The sequence below is a fragment of the Nilaparvata lugens genome, chromosome 13, assembly GCF_014356525.2.
Source record: "Nilaparvata lugens isolate BPH chromosome 13, ASM1435652v1, whole genome shotgun sequence".
NCBI classification, from domain to species: domain Eukaryota; kingdom Metazoa; phylum Arthropoda; class Insecta; order Hemiptera; family Delphacidae; genus Nilaparvata; species Nilaparvata lugens.
In genome coordinates, this window is record NC_052516.1 from 8461676 (window position 1) to 8476235 (window position 14560).

The 14560-nt window shown below is 40.3% G+C and overlaps 1 protein-coding gene across 1 annotated transcript in view; it reads left to right on the plus strand.

Moving 5' to 3' along the window:
- The window catches only part of LOC111055500, a 145582-nt gene extending 131258 nt beyond the window's left edge, over positions 1–14324 (plus strand). The window contains exons 31-32 of the mRNA XM_039439723.1: positions 13074–13158; positions 14031–14324. Coding sequence (XP_039295657.1) covers positions 13074–13158; positions 14031–14316 — 371 coding nt within the window. The 3' untranslated portion in view covers positions 14317–14324. The remainder of the gene's footprint in view (positions 1–13073; positions 13159–14030) is intronic.
- The last annotated feature ends 236 nt before the right edge of the window (positions 14325–14560 follow it).

A 14560-nucleotide genomic window follows, 5' to 3' on the forward strand; every position in this document is an offset into this window, starting at 1 on the left:
TATATTTAGCATCGCGAAGCCTGTCTAAAATACCAGTCATATTTGGGAGGGGGTAAGCATCTCTATGAGTCACAGAATTAAGTTTACGAAAATCAATACAAAACCTTATTTTCCCATTCGATTTTTTTACTAATACGATAGGAGAACTCCACGAGCTACAGCTGGGTTCTATGACTCCCTGTTCAAGCATTGTATCGACTTCCTCATCGATCACTTTTTGCATGATAGGGTTCCTGGGGTAGGGACGAAGTCTGAAGGGTTCAACTCCTTCCTGGAGTTTTATTTTATGTTTCAAGATATGGGTCCGTCCTGGGAGTGAAGAGAATTTCCGGATTTCTTCTTCCAGAAAATTATCGAATTTCTCCTGCTCAGAGACAACTGATAACCTACCTTCCCCTTCCCTACTCCGTAATCGGACTCCCTGGGGTTGCATTTCTAATACAGCTCCCATCTTACGCAGATTTTCCACTCCCAAAATCATACGAGGTTCAATATCTGGGACAACTGACACTTGCCACTTATACTCCTTGCCACATACAGTGACCGGTAAAGTGGTCTCTCCTTCTATCTTAAGACGTTTCGCGATCTCACTAGAAACGTATGACTTTTGAGATGAGGTATCTATAGCGGCATTCAGGTCCACCCCCTCTACTCCTACGTACATGTACACCCCGTTATCTCCGACCTCCCTACTTGGTCTAACGGCAGCTACAGTCGACACCTTAGAAGTATTCGCTGAACTCTTACTACCACGTATAGCTCCCACTATCTCTGGTTCCCATTCTACTCTATTATGCCTCATATTGATAGTTAAATTATGCTGAATCATAAATGACACTCCCAGCAACACGTCAGGCTTAAGGCCTTCCATCACTACAGCCTGGAAAGAAACAGAAATATTTTCTATTTTCAATTGGGTAAAAACTTTTATCGAGAGGAGAGCAGACTTCCCATCAGCGAGTATCGCTTTATGTGTGCAGTTCTCTTTCCTTACTGACCCCTCACGTTCTAATGCTCTCAGAACTTGTGTACTGATGTAGGATTTTTCCGATCCTGTATCAATCAAAGCGACAAATTTCTGGTTCGCCAAACTCACATCAATGAAAGTCCGTGTATCTCCTGACACGGTTCTGGGGCTTAAAATCTTTGTTGAATGAATTACTGAATTTCCCGACGATCTTTTACTCTGGGACTTACAGTTACACTGATCATGATTTTTCCCACATTCCTTACACTTAGAAAGCTCGGGGCAAGTTGACCTCCAATGTCCTGTCTTTTTACAATTCCAGCACACAGGACCCTGACTAGTACTACTCTCTTCTATCACTTTAGTCTCCCGTGGTTTAGTAGTTGCCTTAGCTGAATTTTCTCCCCGTTTATTGTCCTCGATTTTAGTATTCCGTGAGGACAACCTAGAGTGTTTTTCCTCAGCACGGATTGCCTCATATTCCCTAGTTATATCTAACAGTTGGTCTATGTTTTGGGCTCCTACACTTCGGACATGTAACTTATATCTGGGTAATAAATTCTGATACACCCTCTGATATATCCTATCCCCGTCGTAACTTCCTAATCTCCTCATTAAAGTGAGTAGGGCTTCGGCATACTCATCAGCCGGTTCGCCCTCCCTCTGCTTCCTTGCAATGATTTGACTTTCAAGATCGTCACTATAAGTATGGGGATAGTATCGGAGTTTAAACGCCTCTACAAAGTCAGCCCACGTCCTCCACTGGGAGCGACGATTCCGCATCCAGAGTAGGGCCCCTCTCTCCATCAGCTCTGGTAGGGCTATAAGAGATTGTTCCCCAGATATCCCATATGCGCACTGAAGTTCAGTGAGCCTCTCGATAAAACTGGGAGCATCTGATACACCATCAAAACGTAAATTCCAACTTCTTACCTTATCACATACAGCGCCCTGACTATACGTGCCTGAAGAGCGGTGTGGTGCCGTCTCTATACCTGTTGGTCGATTCACTCTGTTGTGGAGGGACGGCTCGGAGTAGACACGGCTTGTGCCTGGGATAGCATCGTCCCGGCGAGTCTGAGAGGTCGCAGCGGTCCGGGACCGATGGTGTTCAACCATCCTCCTCCTCAGCTCCGTCAGAGTCCCCGCTGCCGACAGGCCAAAACTCTCCAGGTAGCTGACCGCTTCCTCCTTACTCAGCCGGTACACCCACGACACTCGAGGGTCGGTTTCTCGCTCCGTGGTGTCTGTCTCGTGATCTCCCTGGTCCTCCTCGTACTCTTGGAGTGTAGACTCCTCTCCCCGTTCCGACATCGTGCACTGGGGTTTACTTAACCTTTGCTCACGATCTACTTGGGCGCCAGACGTCTTAGCCTCACGTTGGGAGACGTCAGTTTTATTAGAATGTCCTATTCCACCCTCTAGGTTTTCTAATAATTGCGAAGTATTGCTACGACGCGGACTAGCTACAGCCGGGTATGGGTCGGGGTCGGTGACCGTATTGACTGGTGGAGATACTGGACCTACACTTCTCCCCCTGTCCTGATTCTTTACCCTCTGTCTTTGGCGGGAGGTATTTAATTTGAAGGGAAGTGTGTGTGCCCGTGCCGTTGTTGGCCGATTCGGCCCTCGGCTCTTGGAATTCAGGTTGGGTGTTAGGGAGAATTGAGGTAACCTTAACCAAGGATACGGATCCGGATATCAGATCCCCACAAATAATTATATTTGTAAAGGTAGTACGCAATCTGAACCAACTGCGAGTTGACGGCGAGCAAAGCTGTACCTGCAAGCCCGGAATAAAGGTTGTAGGTGGAGGAACTCGGGATGGAGTTTAACAAGGAATGATATAGAATTTTTGTTACGGTTTTCGCAATCTGAGACTGCGGGCTGTCGGTGTGCAGACTGAATCTGCGCACCGGTATTAGATCAATATGATTGGAGGGGCGTAAGAGGTATAAGGTACAGGATATGGTATACCGAGTTTGAGGTATAGGGAATATTTTATCGGGCTTGGGAAATGGAGATTCGTTAATAGGATTGTTCCTTCCTGTAACTAATGGGGTTTGGTTCAATAACTCGCGATCTGTGAATCGCGAAATAGTTCACAGCAAGCTGAACCTGCTAGCTAAATACAGTATATCAATTACAATTTTTTGATAACTAAAGGTTTCGGGTGTCGGATTTCTGAATCGCGAGCCTGCAGCTGCGAAAGGATTTTCAGCAATTCTGAAACTGCTAAATAGGATTTCCGCGCTAGTCTGATGACAGCGCGCCGGTTATTAAGGGCCAATCTGTAACTGCCCTTAAGGGTATGGGAATCACTCTCAATCGTCCGAAACGCTTTTAAATTAATAGTCAGTATGTCGACTATTATGAGAGGATAGGGAAGGGTTTACAAGGATTCTCCCAAGCTTCTCGCTGGTCTGAGAACCGCGACTGGGATGATCTCTAATCTGTGACTGAGATCTCGTGCTATACAGGGTAGGAAAATTTAGAGGAAGGAAGAGAGAGGATGCCGCAGTCTGGGGACTTCGGCGAGGACGTTCTCAAGCTGTACCTGAGAGCAGGAAGTGTTGGAGTCTGTGACTTCAACAAGGACGTTCTCAAGCTGCACCTGAGAGCAGGAAGCGTTGCAGTCTGTGACTTCAACAAGGACGTCTCAAGCTGTACCTGAGAGCGGGAAGCGTCGCAGTCTGTGACTTCGACAAGGACGTTCTCAAGCTGCACCTGAGAGTGGGAAGCGTCGCAGTCTGTGACTTCGACAAGGACGTTCTCAAGTGTACCTGAGAGCAGGAAGCGTTGCAGTCTGTGACTTCAACAAGGACGTTCTCAAGCTGTACCTGAGAGCGGGAAGCGTCGCAGTCTGTGACTTCGACAAGGACGTTCTCAAGCTGTACCTGAGAGCGGGAAGCGTCGCAGTCTGTGACTTCGACAAGGACGTTCTCAAGCTGCACCTGAGAGTGGGAAGCGTCGCAGTCTGTGACTTCGACAAGGACGTTCTCAAGTGTACCTGAGAGCAGAAAGCGTTGCAGTCTGTGACTTCAACAAGGACGTTCTCAAGCTGCACCTGAGAATGGGAAGCGTCGCAGTCTGTGACTCGACAAGGACGTTCTCAAGTTGTACCTGAGAGCAGGAAGTGTGCAGTCTGTGACTTCAACAAGGACGTTCTCAAGCTGCACCTGAGAGCGGGAAGCGTCGCAGTCTGTGACTTCGACAAGGACGTTCTCAAGCTGTACCTGAGAGCTAGAAGGATTATAGAATAGGGAAGGTGAAGAGAAAGTAAGAGGAAGGATGCCGCAGTCTGGGGACTTCGGCGAGGACGTTCTCAAGCTGTACCTGAGAGCGGGAAGCGTCGCAGTCTGTGACTTCGACAAGGACGTTCTCAAGCTGCACCTGAGAGTGGGAAGCGTCGCAGTCTGTGACTTCGACAAGGACGTTCTCAAGTTGTACCTGAGAGCAGAAAGCGTTGCAGTCTGTGACTTCAACAAGGACGTTCTCAAGCTGCACCTGAGAATGGGAAGCGTCGCAGTCTGTAACTTCGACAAGGACGTTCTCAAGTTGTACCTGAGAGCAGGAAGTGTTGCAGTCTGTGACTTCAACAAGGACGTTCTCAAGCTGCACCTGAGAGCGGGAAGCGTCGCAGTCTGTGACTTCGACAAGGACGTTCTCAAGCTGTACCTGAGAGCTAGAAGGATTATAGAATAGGGAAGGTGAAGAGAAAGTAAGAGGAAGGATGCCGCAGTCTGGGGACTTCGGCGAGGACGTTCTCAAGCTGTACCTGAGAGCAGGAAGTGTTGCAGTCTGTGACTTCAACAAGGACGTTCTCAAGCTGCACCTGAGAGCGGGAAGCGTCGCAGTCTGTGACTTCGACAAGGACGTTCTCAAGCTGTACCTGAGAGCTAGAAGGATTATAGAATAGGGAAGGTGAAGAGAAAGTAAGAGGAAGGATGCCGCAGTCTGGGGACTTCGGCGAGGACGTTCTCAAGCTGTACCTGAGAGCAGGAAGCGTCGCAGTCTGTAACTTCGACAAGGACGTTCTCAAGCTGCACCTGAGAGTGGGAAGCGTCGCAGTCTGTGACTTCGACAAGGACGTTCTCAAGCTGCACCTGAGAGTGGGAAGCGTCGCAGTCTGTGACTTCGACAAGGACGTTCTCAAGCTGCACCTGAGAGCAGGAAGCGTCGCAGTCTGTGACTTCGACAAGGACGTTCTCAAGCTGTACCTGAGAGCAGGAAGCGTCGCAGTCTGTGACTTCGACAAGGACGTTCTCAAGCTGCACCTGAGAGCGGGAAGCGTCGCAGTCTGTGACTTCGACAAGGACGTTCTCAAGCTGTACCTGAGAGCAGGAAGCGTCGCAGTCTGTGACTTCGACAAGGACGTTCTCAAGCTGCACCTGAGAGTGGGAAGCGTCGCAGTCTGTAACTTCGACAAGGACGTTCTCAAGCTGCACCTGAGAGCGGGAAGCGTCGCAGTCTGTGACTCCGACAAGGACGTTCTCAAGCTGTACCTGAGAGCAGGAAGGATTATAGAATAGGGAAAGTGATGAGAAAGTAAGAGGAAGGATGCCGCAGTCTGGGGACTTCGGCGAGGACGTTCTCAAGCTGTACCTGAGAGCAGGAAGGATTATAGAATAGGGAAAGTTAAGAGAGAGGAAGAGAAAGGATGCCGCAGTCTGGGGACTTCGGCGAGGACGTTCTCAAGCTGTACCTGAGAGCTAGAAGGATTATAGAATAGGGAAAGTGAAGAGAGAGAAAGAGAAAGGTTGCCGCAGTCTAGAAACTTCGGCGAGGAAGTCCTCAAGCTGTACCTGAGAGCTAGAAGGGTTATAGAATAGGAAAAGTTAAGAGAGAGAAAGAGAAAGGATGTCGCAGTCTAGAAACTTCGACGAGGACGAGCTCAAGCTGCACCTGAGTTCTCTAGGAAAAGGATTGGGCTTTTCCTACTTGGAATTACAGCAAGTCAGAAACTGCTAAGTGAATTTAAAATACAGGGCCACTCTATAGTATGAAAATTAATAAGGAAAATACACCCCTAAAAACTGAGATTACCTTATTACAGAAGAGGAAATGCACACAAGTGACCAGTTCTAACATACAGTTACCTGAATCACTGCAGAATTAAATACGGAGAATAGCAAACAAATTCCCGCACTAAACTTAAACGTCGTGAAGCGACAGAGTCGAGACTTAAGAATTAAGCCCTCAAAAATAATTTGCTTAAGAGCCTAGCTAAATTTCCCCACTCAACTGTTTGTAGCTCAAACTTGAGATCCCTTACAGGTTTCAAAACCAAGAATAACTCGTTCACTCCCAGTGATACGAATTCGGGAAAAAATAGCTGACAAGAAAGAAAAACCCACTAGGGAATTCTAACTCCGAGTTGTTCGGAACTCGACCTACAATATTCTACGTTAACACAAGATAGAATAATAATTAGTGTCGGTAACGTCGTAAGGAGAGGAGATTCGCGACCCGATCTCACGCTCAACCACCGAACAACTGACTCTCTCCCAGGTCTCCTTGAAGCCACACCGGGTCGCTGAAAGTTAGGAGGCCGGGGGAAAAGGGGCTTGCTGACCAATGGGAGTCTGAAAAGACGATCACGCCACTAGTCATGTGACAGGGTTTGAATCCACTAGTGCTGATGATAAGGGTGCAGCTAATGACGACACTGATACTAATTACTACACTAATTCAGGCCGGTAAACAATATTTCTATTCCAGAAATTTCATGAAGAGCGATACTGGCCCGACTCGGTAGCCGCTTATCGTTTAGATGATACGAATGCTGCTAATTTAAAGGGGTTGACGGCGATAGTGATAATGTATACACAACTACAAATCTAACAAAATATATCTGGCAGACGATCCTATTCCTATTCTAAAATAGAATAATTTCGCTAATTTTATGCTGGACGACGGCTCTCTATCCGTCACAAAAATTCACTTTGTGACACTATAAAATTGGAAAGAAGGTTAGACCTACTCAAAGGATAAATCAACTTAAATCAAGTATCATTAACGATTAGGAGTAATAGCGTTATCAAAAACGATAGGAAAACATGTATAATTGTGATTTAATAATTATGAGAACCCATTGGTAAGATCAAAAAATTATAAAGCGGCTTACTTATTATTGGCGGATTATAAAAAATAAAATGCATGAACATTGAGGTTAGAATTATTTGTTTACATTTTGAAAAGAGTTAGTCGATCTTGGATAAATCGATAATTATTAGAATCAATACTGAACGAGTCAGCTGATTATTTGATCAACCCATATAACAGGTTGAATTATATAAAATTTACTCATAAAGGATATATTATGTATACTAAAGGAAGTCGATGTGTAGAAATACGAACACCCATTATTTCTGTATAAATATTTATTATAATCTAAAAAAGCATGATAAATCAAGAGTATACAAAACTCATATATAAAAAACTAAATGTATTAAAATCGCATGTTATGATTTATTTATGAAATCAATTTAAGATAAACACTCCATACATTTGTATAAAAACTCTTTTTTATTTAATTTTTTCTATTATAAAGCCGAGGAAGCCCTGATTTCCAAGGCAACCAATTGTATTGAGTTTATTAAATTGAAGGCCAATCAGAGAGTAGCTTACAGAATTATTCGTGGAAGAGACAATTTTTTCTGAAAACCTCCTTCTTCTGGCTTAAGATCCCGACCTGAGAGGATGCACATGGAGTTTAGGGTTCTTTCTTCCTCTTTTTAAAATTTTAAAACTATTAAGCCAAACCCTTTTTCAATGTAAAGTATTTGTATTAAATGTTCAATTATCTGTGAACTCAGTGCTGTCAAAGAGTTCGTAATTTGTAACGATTCCCATAAAAATATCTTTAATTCGAAAGAAACTTATAAGAATCTGGATCACACGTTAGCCCAGCAGTGACGAAAAGGAGCCTACCTAATTAATTATTGGAAATAATTAATTCAATCCACGAGACCATCAAGAACTTCAGTTCAGTGAGTGATAAGTCAAACGAGCTCGTTTTAGGTCTACGTACAGTGGGGGAATTAATAAAAAAGCGCTATTCAAATTAACTTGAATTAAATAAAAAAGTCACCACGTGTTGAATAATATCACATAGTTCATAAGAACATTTTATAAATTTATTTAATATATGTAGGAAGCTTACTTCCATGCACAGCCCGAATTCATATAAATCCCTGAGATCTCATGTTTGAATATTAATTTATTGATTATAATTTTGTTAATTGAACAAAGTACATCATATCAAACTTATAGACCGAACAGGTTTTTGTTTGCAGAATTTTGTATTGATTGGAAGTATAAGTATCAGTATTAAATATAATATATTTATGAATTTGAAACTCACTATTGTGAATATTAGCAAAGCCCGTGATAATTATTCAGATTTTAGAAATAGATTATTTAAGTGAATTATAGATATATCGAATATTTTATGCACATCTTTTTTATGGGAATATATTTTGTGTTTTATGTCAGCATACAAACTCATAGAATTTTTTTATTATATCCTAACTCATCTCGTGATATACAGTTTGAGCTGTTTTAATACCAACAAATATTTAGCAGCACTTAAAATTATTGAATCAAGTAATATTAATCTTATTCAGAGCACTCAATATTTATCATCCTTTGATGATATTCATCTCATCTACCAGAACAAGTATATTAAGAAATTATATTAATAAGGTTCCAGTTATATCATATAAGGATCCAGAGAGCTTCAAGAACTGGCATTGTAAGTTCTAAGGAATTTTGGAAGGATATATATTGGTGAATACTTGTATTCACGGCAAGCGTTTTAAGAATCAACTAGAAACCACTATAATTGGTCCTTATTATTCTCTAGTGGTACATGGTTACTGATAATCAGTCATCAAATATTCTTTTACTTTCCTTATTGGTATTCTTCAAGAACTTCATAGAAGCAGCGGTAAGAATTATCAATCACCGGTCCTTGAACCTTATGGTGATTATATATATTTGTAAAATTCATGTATCTACCACTGAGCTAGAGCTGAGGTTTGAGCCCAGTAATTTTGCGAGCCGGACGGCCTTAATTTTTTGTGAATTTATTCGCAAAAGAGGGAATTTAGAGACTGCTCTTATAAATATCAGAAACATCGTATTATCTGTGAAGGATTTACAATCCACAACTTCACAGTGTGAGCAAACATTTTCAAAAATGAAGTTTGTTAAATCCAAATACTTCCTTGTCAGATGAACATTTGAAATCAATTTAAATGATTGGAACCACAAAGTTTGACCCTATATGGGCGGGCAATTCAAGTGGAAAACAAATTTTCACTAAAAATGAGTATTCTCTTTTAGCATGGTAACTTTTTATAAATTCATGCATTGTCAAAAAGTTTTCTTATGAGCTTTTTACACTCAATAAATTGGACTTTGTATTGAAATGAAATTAATTGGTTTGTTTCTTGAGGGTTGAGCTCCACTGTCATTGGCAGAGACTAGACACGCCCTAGTAGGCTATAATCATAGATAAACAATAGGGTAAGTAGATATCCTATGGTATAGAGAATTTATGTCGCAACTTTCACTGTTATCTCAAGCCTATTACTGTCGATTATTGACAATTTTTACTGTTTTGTTGGGGTGATAGTGTATGAATGGCACAATTTGAGACACTACCAGCGTCACACAGCTGCATAGGAAAGAACTACGTGAACTATCGGCTTGGGATAACAGTAAAAGTTGCGACATAAACGCCCTATACCATGGGATATCTACTTATGCTATCGTTTCTCTAAGGTTCTGTATTGTTCTGAAAGTGATATTTCGGTTGTGGATGAGATACTTTTTTGTGTTGAGTTCCTTATACAATTATTATTGATGACCACTTACTTTAAAGAAGCATTCACACTTGAAAATGGCTTCGAAGAGTTGAAACTAGTTATGTTTTGATAATTCTCATTTCGTTTCAATTATTGATGACTAGCAGGTAACCCGTGCTCCGCAAGGGTCTGATTGAAAACTTGACAAACTGAAATCTTAAAGAATTTGAAATAGGCCTATAACAATCAACGGCAAATTTAGACTCTATAGAATCCACAAAACTCTCAGCAAGTTTGCAACACATAACTCTGTGCATCTTTCACTTCTTGTGTAGTTGAGAAGTTGATATTTTGGTAATTATTAATATTGAATGAAAAAGACTAAGAAATTGTCAAGAACCATTGGTTTTTGACAATTTCTGAGTCTTATTCATTCAATCTGTGCATCTTGGTTGGGTACCTGGCCATGTAGGCATAGGAGGTAACGAACGTGCAGATGAGCTTGCTAAGTGAGGCCCCAGTATGTCATTCTTTGGTCCATAGCCAAGCTGTGGCAAAAGCGAAACAGCTGCCTTCCATACAATAAGTAAATGGTCCAGGGATTTACACCACCAGCAATGGCAAGGTCACCCTGGTCAAGCACTTGGCAAAAGGCTGCTGGCAGACGCAAGACCTCGCTTCACCAGCTGGCTGGTGAGTCTGGGTAGAGGTCAGGACAAGCAGGTGATTGCCCTGATAACTGGTCACGGCCACTTCAGGAAACATCTCCACACAATGGGACTCAGGAATGGAAGTCAGATGTGTAGGCTTTGTGATCAGTCTGAAAAGACTGCCAAGCATATCATACTGGATTGCGAAAGACTAGGGGCTAGTAGTAGGACTCTGTTTAGCAGCAAGCAACCAGGTGGGGAATGAGATGTTAGTATAGGGAAAAATCTGGTGTGGTACACTCACACAACTTTCCTTGCTCATTGAACTATAAGCCTCATTATCAAACGAGAATAATTTAGGGGAATAACATAATGACGATTGACGGCAGCATATTTGCAACTACGATCAGACTACTGTATATGTGTATATACAATTGTTTTCAGAGTACTTTTTCCTTTATTATGTAAATTGTGAAATTCGATGATTTTTTTTTTTTTGAAATTCGTCAAAACAGCTGTTCTACAGATGAAATATCTTGACTATGACTGTGTTCCTTTTATAAACTGTTCTACCTACCCACGGTATATGGAAGAAGAAAAAGTAAAAACCGTGTACCAACCTACCTCATGCACGAGAAGGAGGTTACAAAGACCATTTCTCAAGGATTGGGTGGACCCCTCATTAGTACCCCAGGAAAAAGACTCATGTCAGTTGATAGAGCTAATAAATAACTATACAGGGTATGGATTTCAAAAAATTCGTTACAGCCGTTTTTGAGAAAATCGTGAAAAAAATGTTTTTTTAGTAACTGTCATTTTTCTCAAGAATATTACGGAGCTCCTGCAATTTTCACATAGATAAGACTTATGTCAGTTGATAGGGCTTATAAATAGCTATCCATGGTATAAATTTGAAGAAAATCGTTGGAGCCGTTTTCGAGAAAACCGTGAAAAACATGGCTTTTTAGTCATTATCCGCCATTTTTCTCAAGAATATTACGGAGCTCCTGAAATTTTCCCAGAAATGAGACTCATGCCAGTTGATAGGGCTTATAAATAGCTATCCATGGTATAAATTTGAAGAAAATAGTTGTAGCCGTTTTCGAGAAAAACGTGAAAAACATGGCTTTTTAGTCATTATCCGCCATTTTTCTCAAGAATATTACGGAGCTCCTGAAATGGGACTTATGCCAGTTGATAGGGCTTATAAATAGCTATCCATGGTATAAATTTGAAGAAAATCGTTAGAGCCATTTTCGAGAAAAACGTGGAAAACCTGGTTTTTTAGTAATTATCCGCCATTTTTTTCGCCATCTTGAATTGAATTTTATTGAATTTCTTATTGTCGGGTCCTCAGGGTATAAGGACCTTAAGTTTAAAATTTCAAGTCAATCGGTTAATTAGGAATGGAGTTATCGTGTTCACAGACATACACACACACACACACACATACACACACACAGACCAATACCCAAAAATCATGTTTTTGGACTCAGGGGACCTTGAAACGTATAGAAAACTTGAAATTGGGGTACCTTAATTTTTTTTGGAAAGCAATACTTTCCTTACCTATGGTAGTAGGGCAAGGAAAGTAAAAAACTCCTTGACCTTGTGAAGGACACAGGAAACGGTTTGCCCAACTAACATACTTGGGACACACAATAAGCTTCGGTTGACGTGTGGGGTTCTTTGAACCTTTGGATCCTTGAATCCGTCCATTCAAAAACATAAACATAATAAACATAGTATTTATATGCAAAATTTCAAGTTAATCAGTTGAGTAGTTCAGACGTGATGATGCATTATTCGTGAATTTCCTATCCCGTACTTGGATAAGCCAATTTTATTCTTTTCTTTATCTCCTAGATTATCCAAGCAGGCTGGTCTAGTGGTAAAGGAGCAATACAAACTTCGGTCTGCTGGCACCTCCTGGTTCGTGGGTTCGAATCCCTCCGAAGGCATGAACGTTTGATCATCTCAATTCACCTACGCACTCACCATCACCCACGCACAAGCAAGAAGCTCATGTGGGCATCATCTGCAATAAAAGAAAATTATTGATGAGAAAGTTGTGATGTCATTGATAAAGGGTTGTAATTGCACCACATTTTTGTATTCATATTTATTCTTATAAGTCCATTCTTCAAAATATTGCTCTCTTGAAGAATTTCAAAGTTAACAGTTTTACGCCGTTTTACTATTATAGTGAGGTCCACGTTATAATGGCAGTGTTTGATCAGCAATGGTATTGCCATCCTTGTCTATCATTCAACAAAGCGGATTGCGCTATCTCTTTCTCGCTTTGCTCTGTTACCAGATCGTATTTTAACAATGTATAATTAATAATTAATTAACAAAATATTTCATCTTAATATGAAAATTCATTATGAAATAAATATTATGCTTAATAATATAATTGATCATTTTAAACGAGAATGAACAGATGATATTGCATCAATAAACCTGTACCAGGTACCGTCTATGGAAGGCATTGACAAGACAGAGGTTCGGCAACGTTGTTCTGCTATCTTTCTTCACTGACATTATAACGTGGGCCTCACTATAGTACAAAAACAATCTATATAGGCGTTCATTAAAACTTCTCATTGACAAAAAGTTCAATGTAATTATTCCACTTTGCAGATGGAGATCTAGCAGAGAGACTAGTTCCTGGCATTACCCCAGTTCCCGGCCAAAAACCCGTACCAGAAGAATTACCATCAATCAGGTAAGTGGGAAGAGGGTACTCTACCCTTAAATTGAATATCCTATTATATTAAGCAAGCAATTTTTGTATTTATATATCTGGTTATTTTTATATCTGGTTATTTTCATATCTGGCTATTTTTATATCTGGTTATTTATGTTTAACGGATCTCGAAAACGGCTCTAACGATTTTCACGAAATTTGGAACATAGTAGGTTTATGATATAAAGATTCAATTGCACTAGGTCTCATAATTGAGAAAACTCGCTGAACGACATTAAAAGGATAATTCATCCTTGGCTGAAACAGCTGTAGATAGTAAAAAAATGAGTATGTGAAAAATCAAAATATCGCATCCCCGAAATTCATAAGAAGACGTATAACCAGCTGTGAAATAAAAAAACTATTATTTTAGAGAATTGTGTTCTGTTTATTAATAAATAATAATAACGAGCGAAGCTCGGTGTCCCGATATTAATAGATAATCAGAGTTGAATGATTGAAGATCCATTCACCCTATAATCCCCGAAATATCACTTCCAACTATAGATTTCACTTTAACTAGATTTTTAACTTTAACTAGAGATTTAACTTTAACTAGAGATTTCACTTTAACTAGATATTTCACTTTGACTAGATATTTAACTTTAACTAGATATTAAACTTTAACTAGAGATTTCACTTCAACTAGATATTTAACTTCAACTAGATATTCAATTTTTAATAGAGATTTCACTTTAACTGGAGATTTCACTTTAACTAGATTTATTTCACTTTTTGATATTACTTTCAACATGAAGAGGGGAACCGATTTAGTTGTTGCTAAATAAACTATTCAAGTTGTGTGCTTTTTAATACGAATTTATTATTCATTCATTTTTTATCTTTTTCAGTCCTGCTCCCCGAGGTAGAAAAAAGTTTTCATTCAAAAGATTGTGGAAGTATCTCACGAAGCCCAAATCAGCTGAAAAATCTGAATCAGCAAAAAAATCTAAATCAGAAGGAAAACCTAAGTCAGCTGGAAAACCTAAATCTGCTGGAAAACCTAAAGCAGCCGGAAAGCCAAAAGCAGCTGGAAAATCACATCGAGCTAGAAACCCTAAAACACTTGGAAACCCCAAAAATGCACCTAGATATGCTAGAAACTCTCAACCTGGGAAAACTGAACCCAAATCGTAAACCTGTATTAGAGAACCCCAAACCTGTATTAGAGAACCCCAAGCCTGTATTAGAGAACCCCAAACCTGTATTAGAGAACCCCAAACCTGTATTGGCCAATATATTATTATTATTATTATTATTAGTATTATTATTACTATTATTATTATTATTATTATTATTATTATTATTATTATTATTAGTATTATTATTACTATTATTATTATTATTATTATTATTATTATTATTATTATTATTATATTAT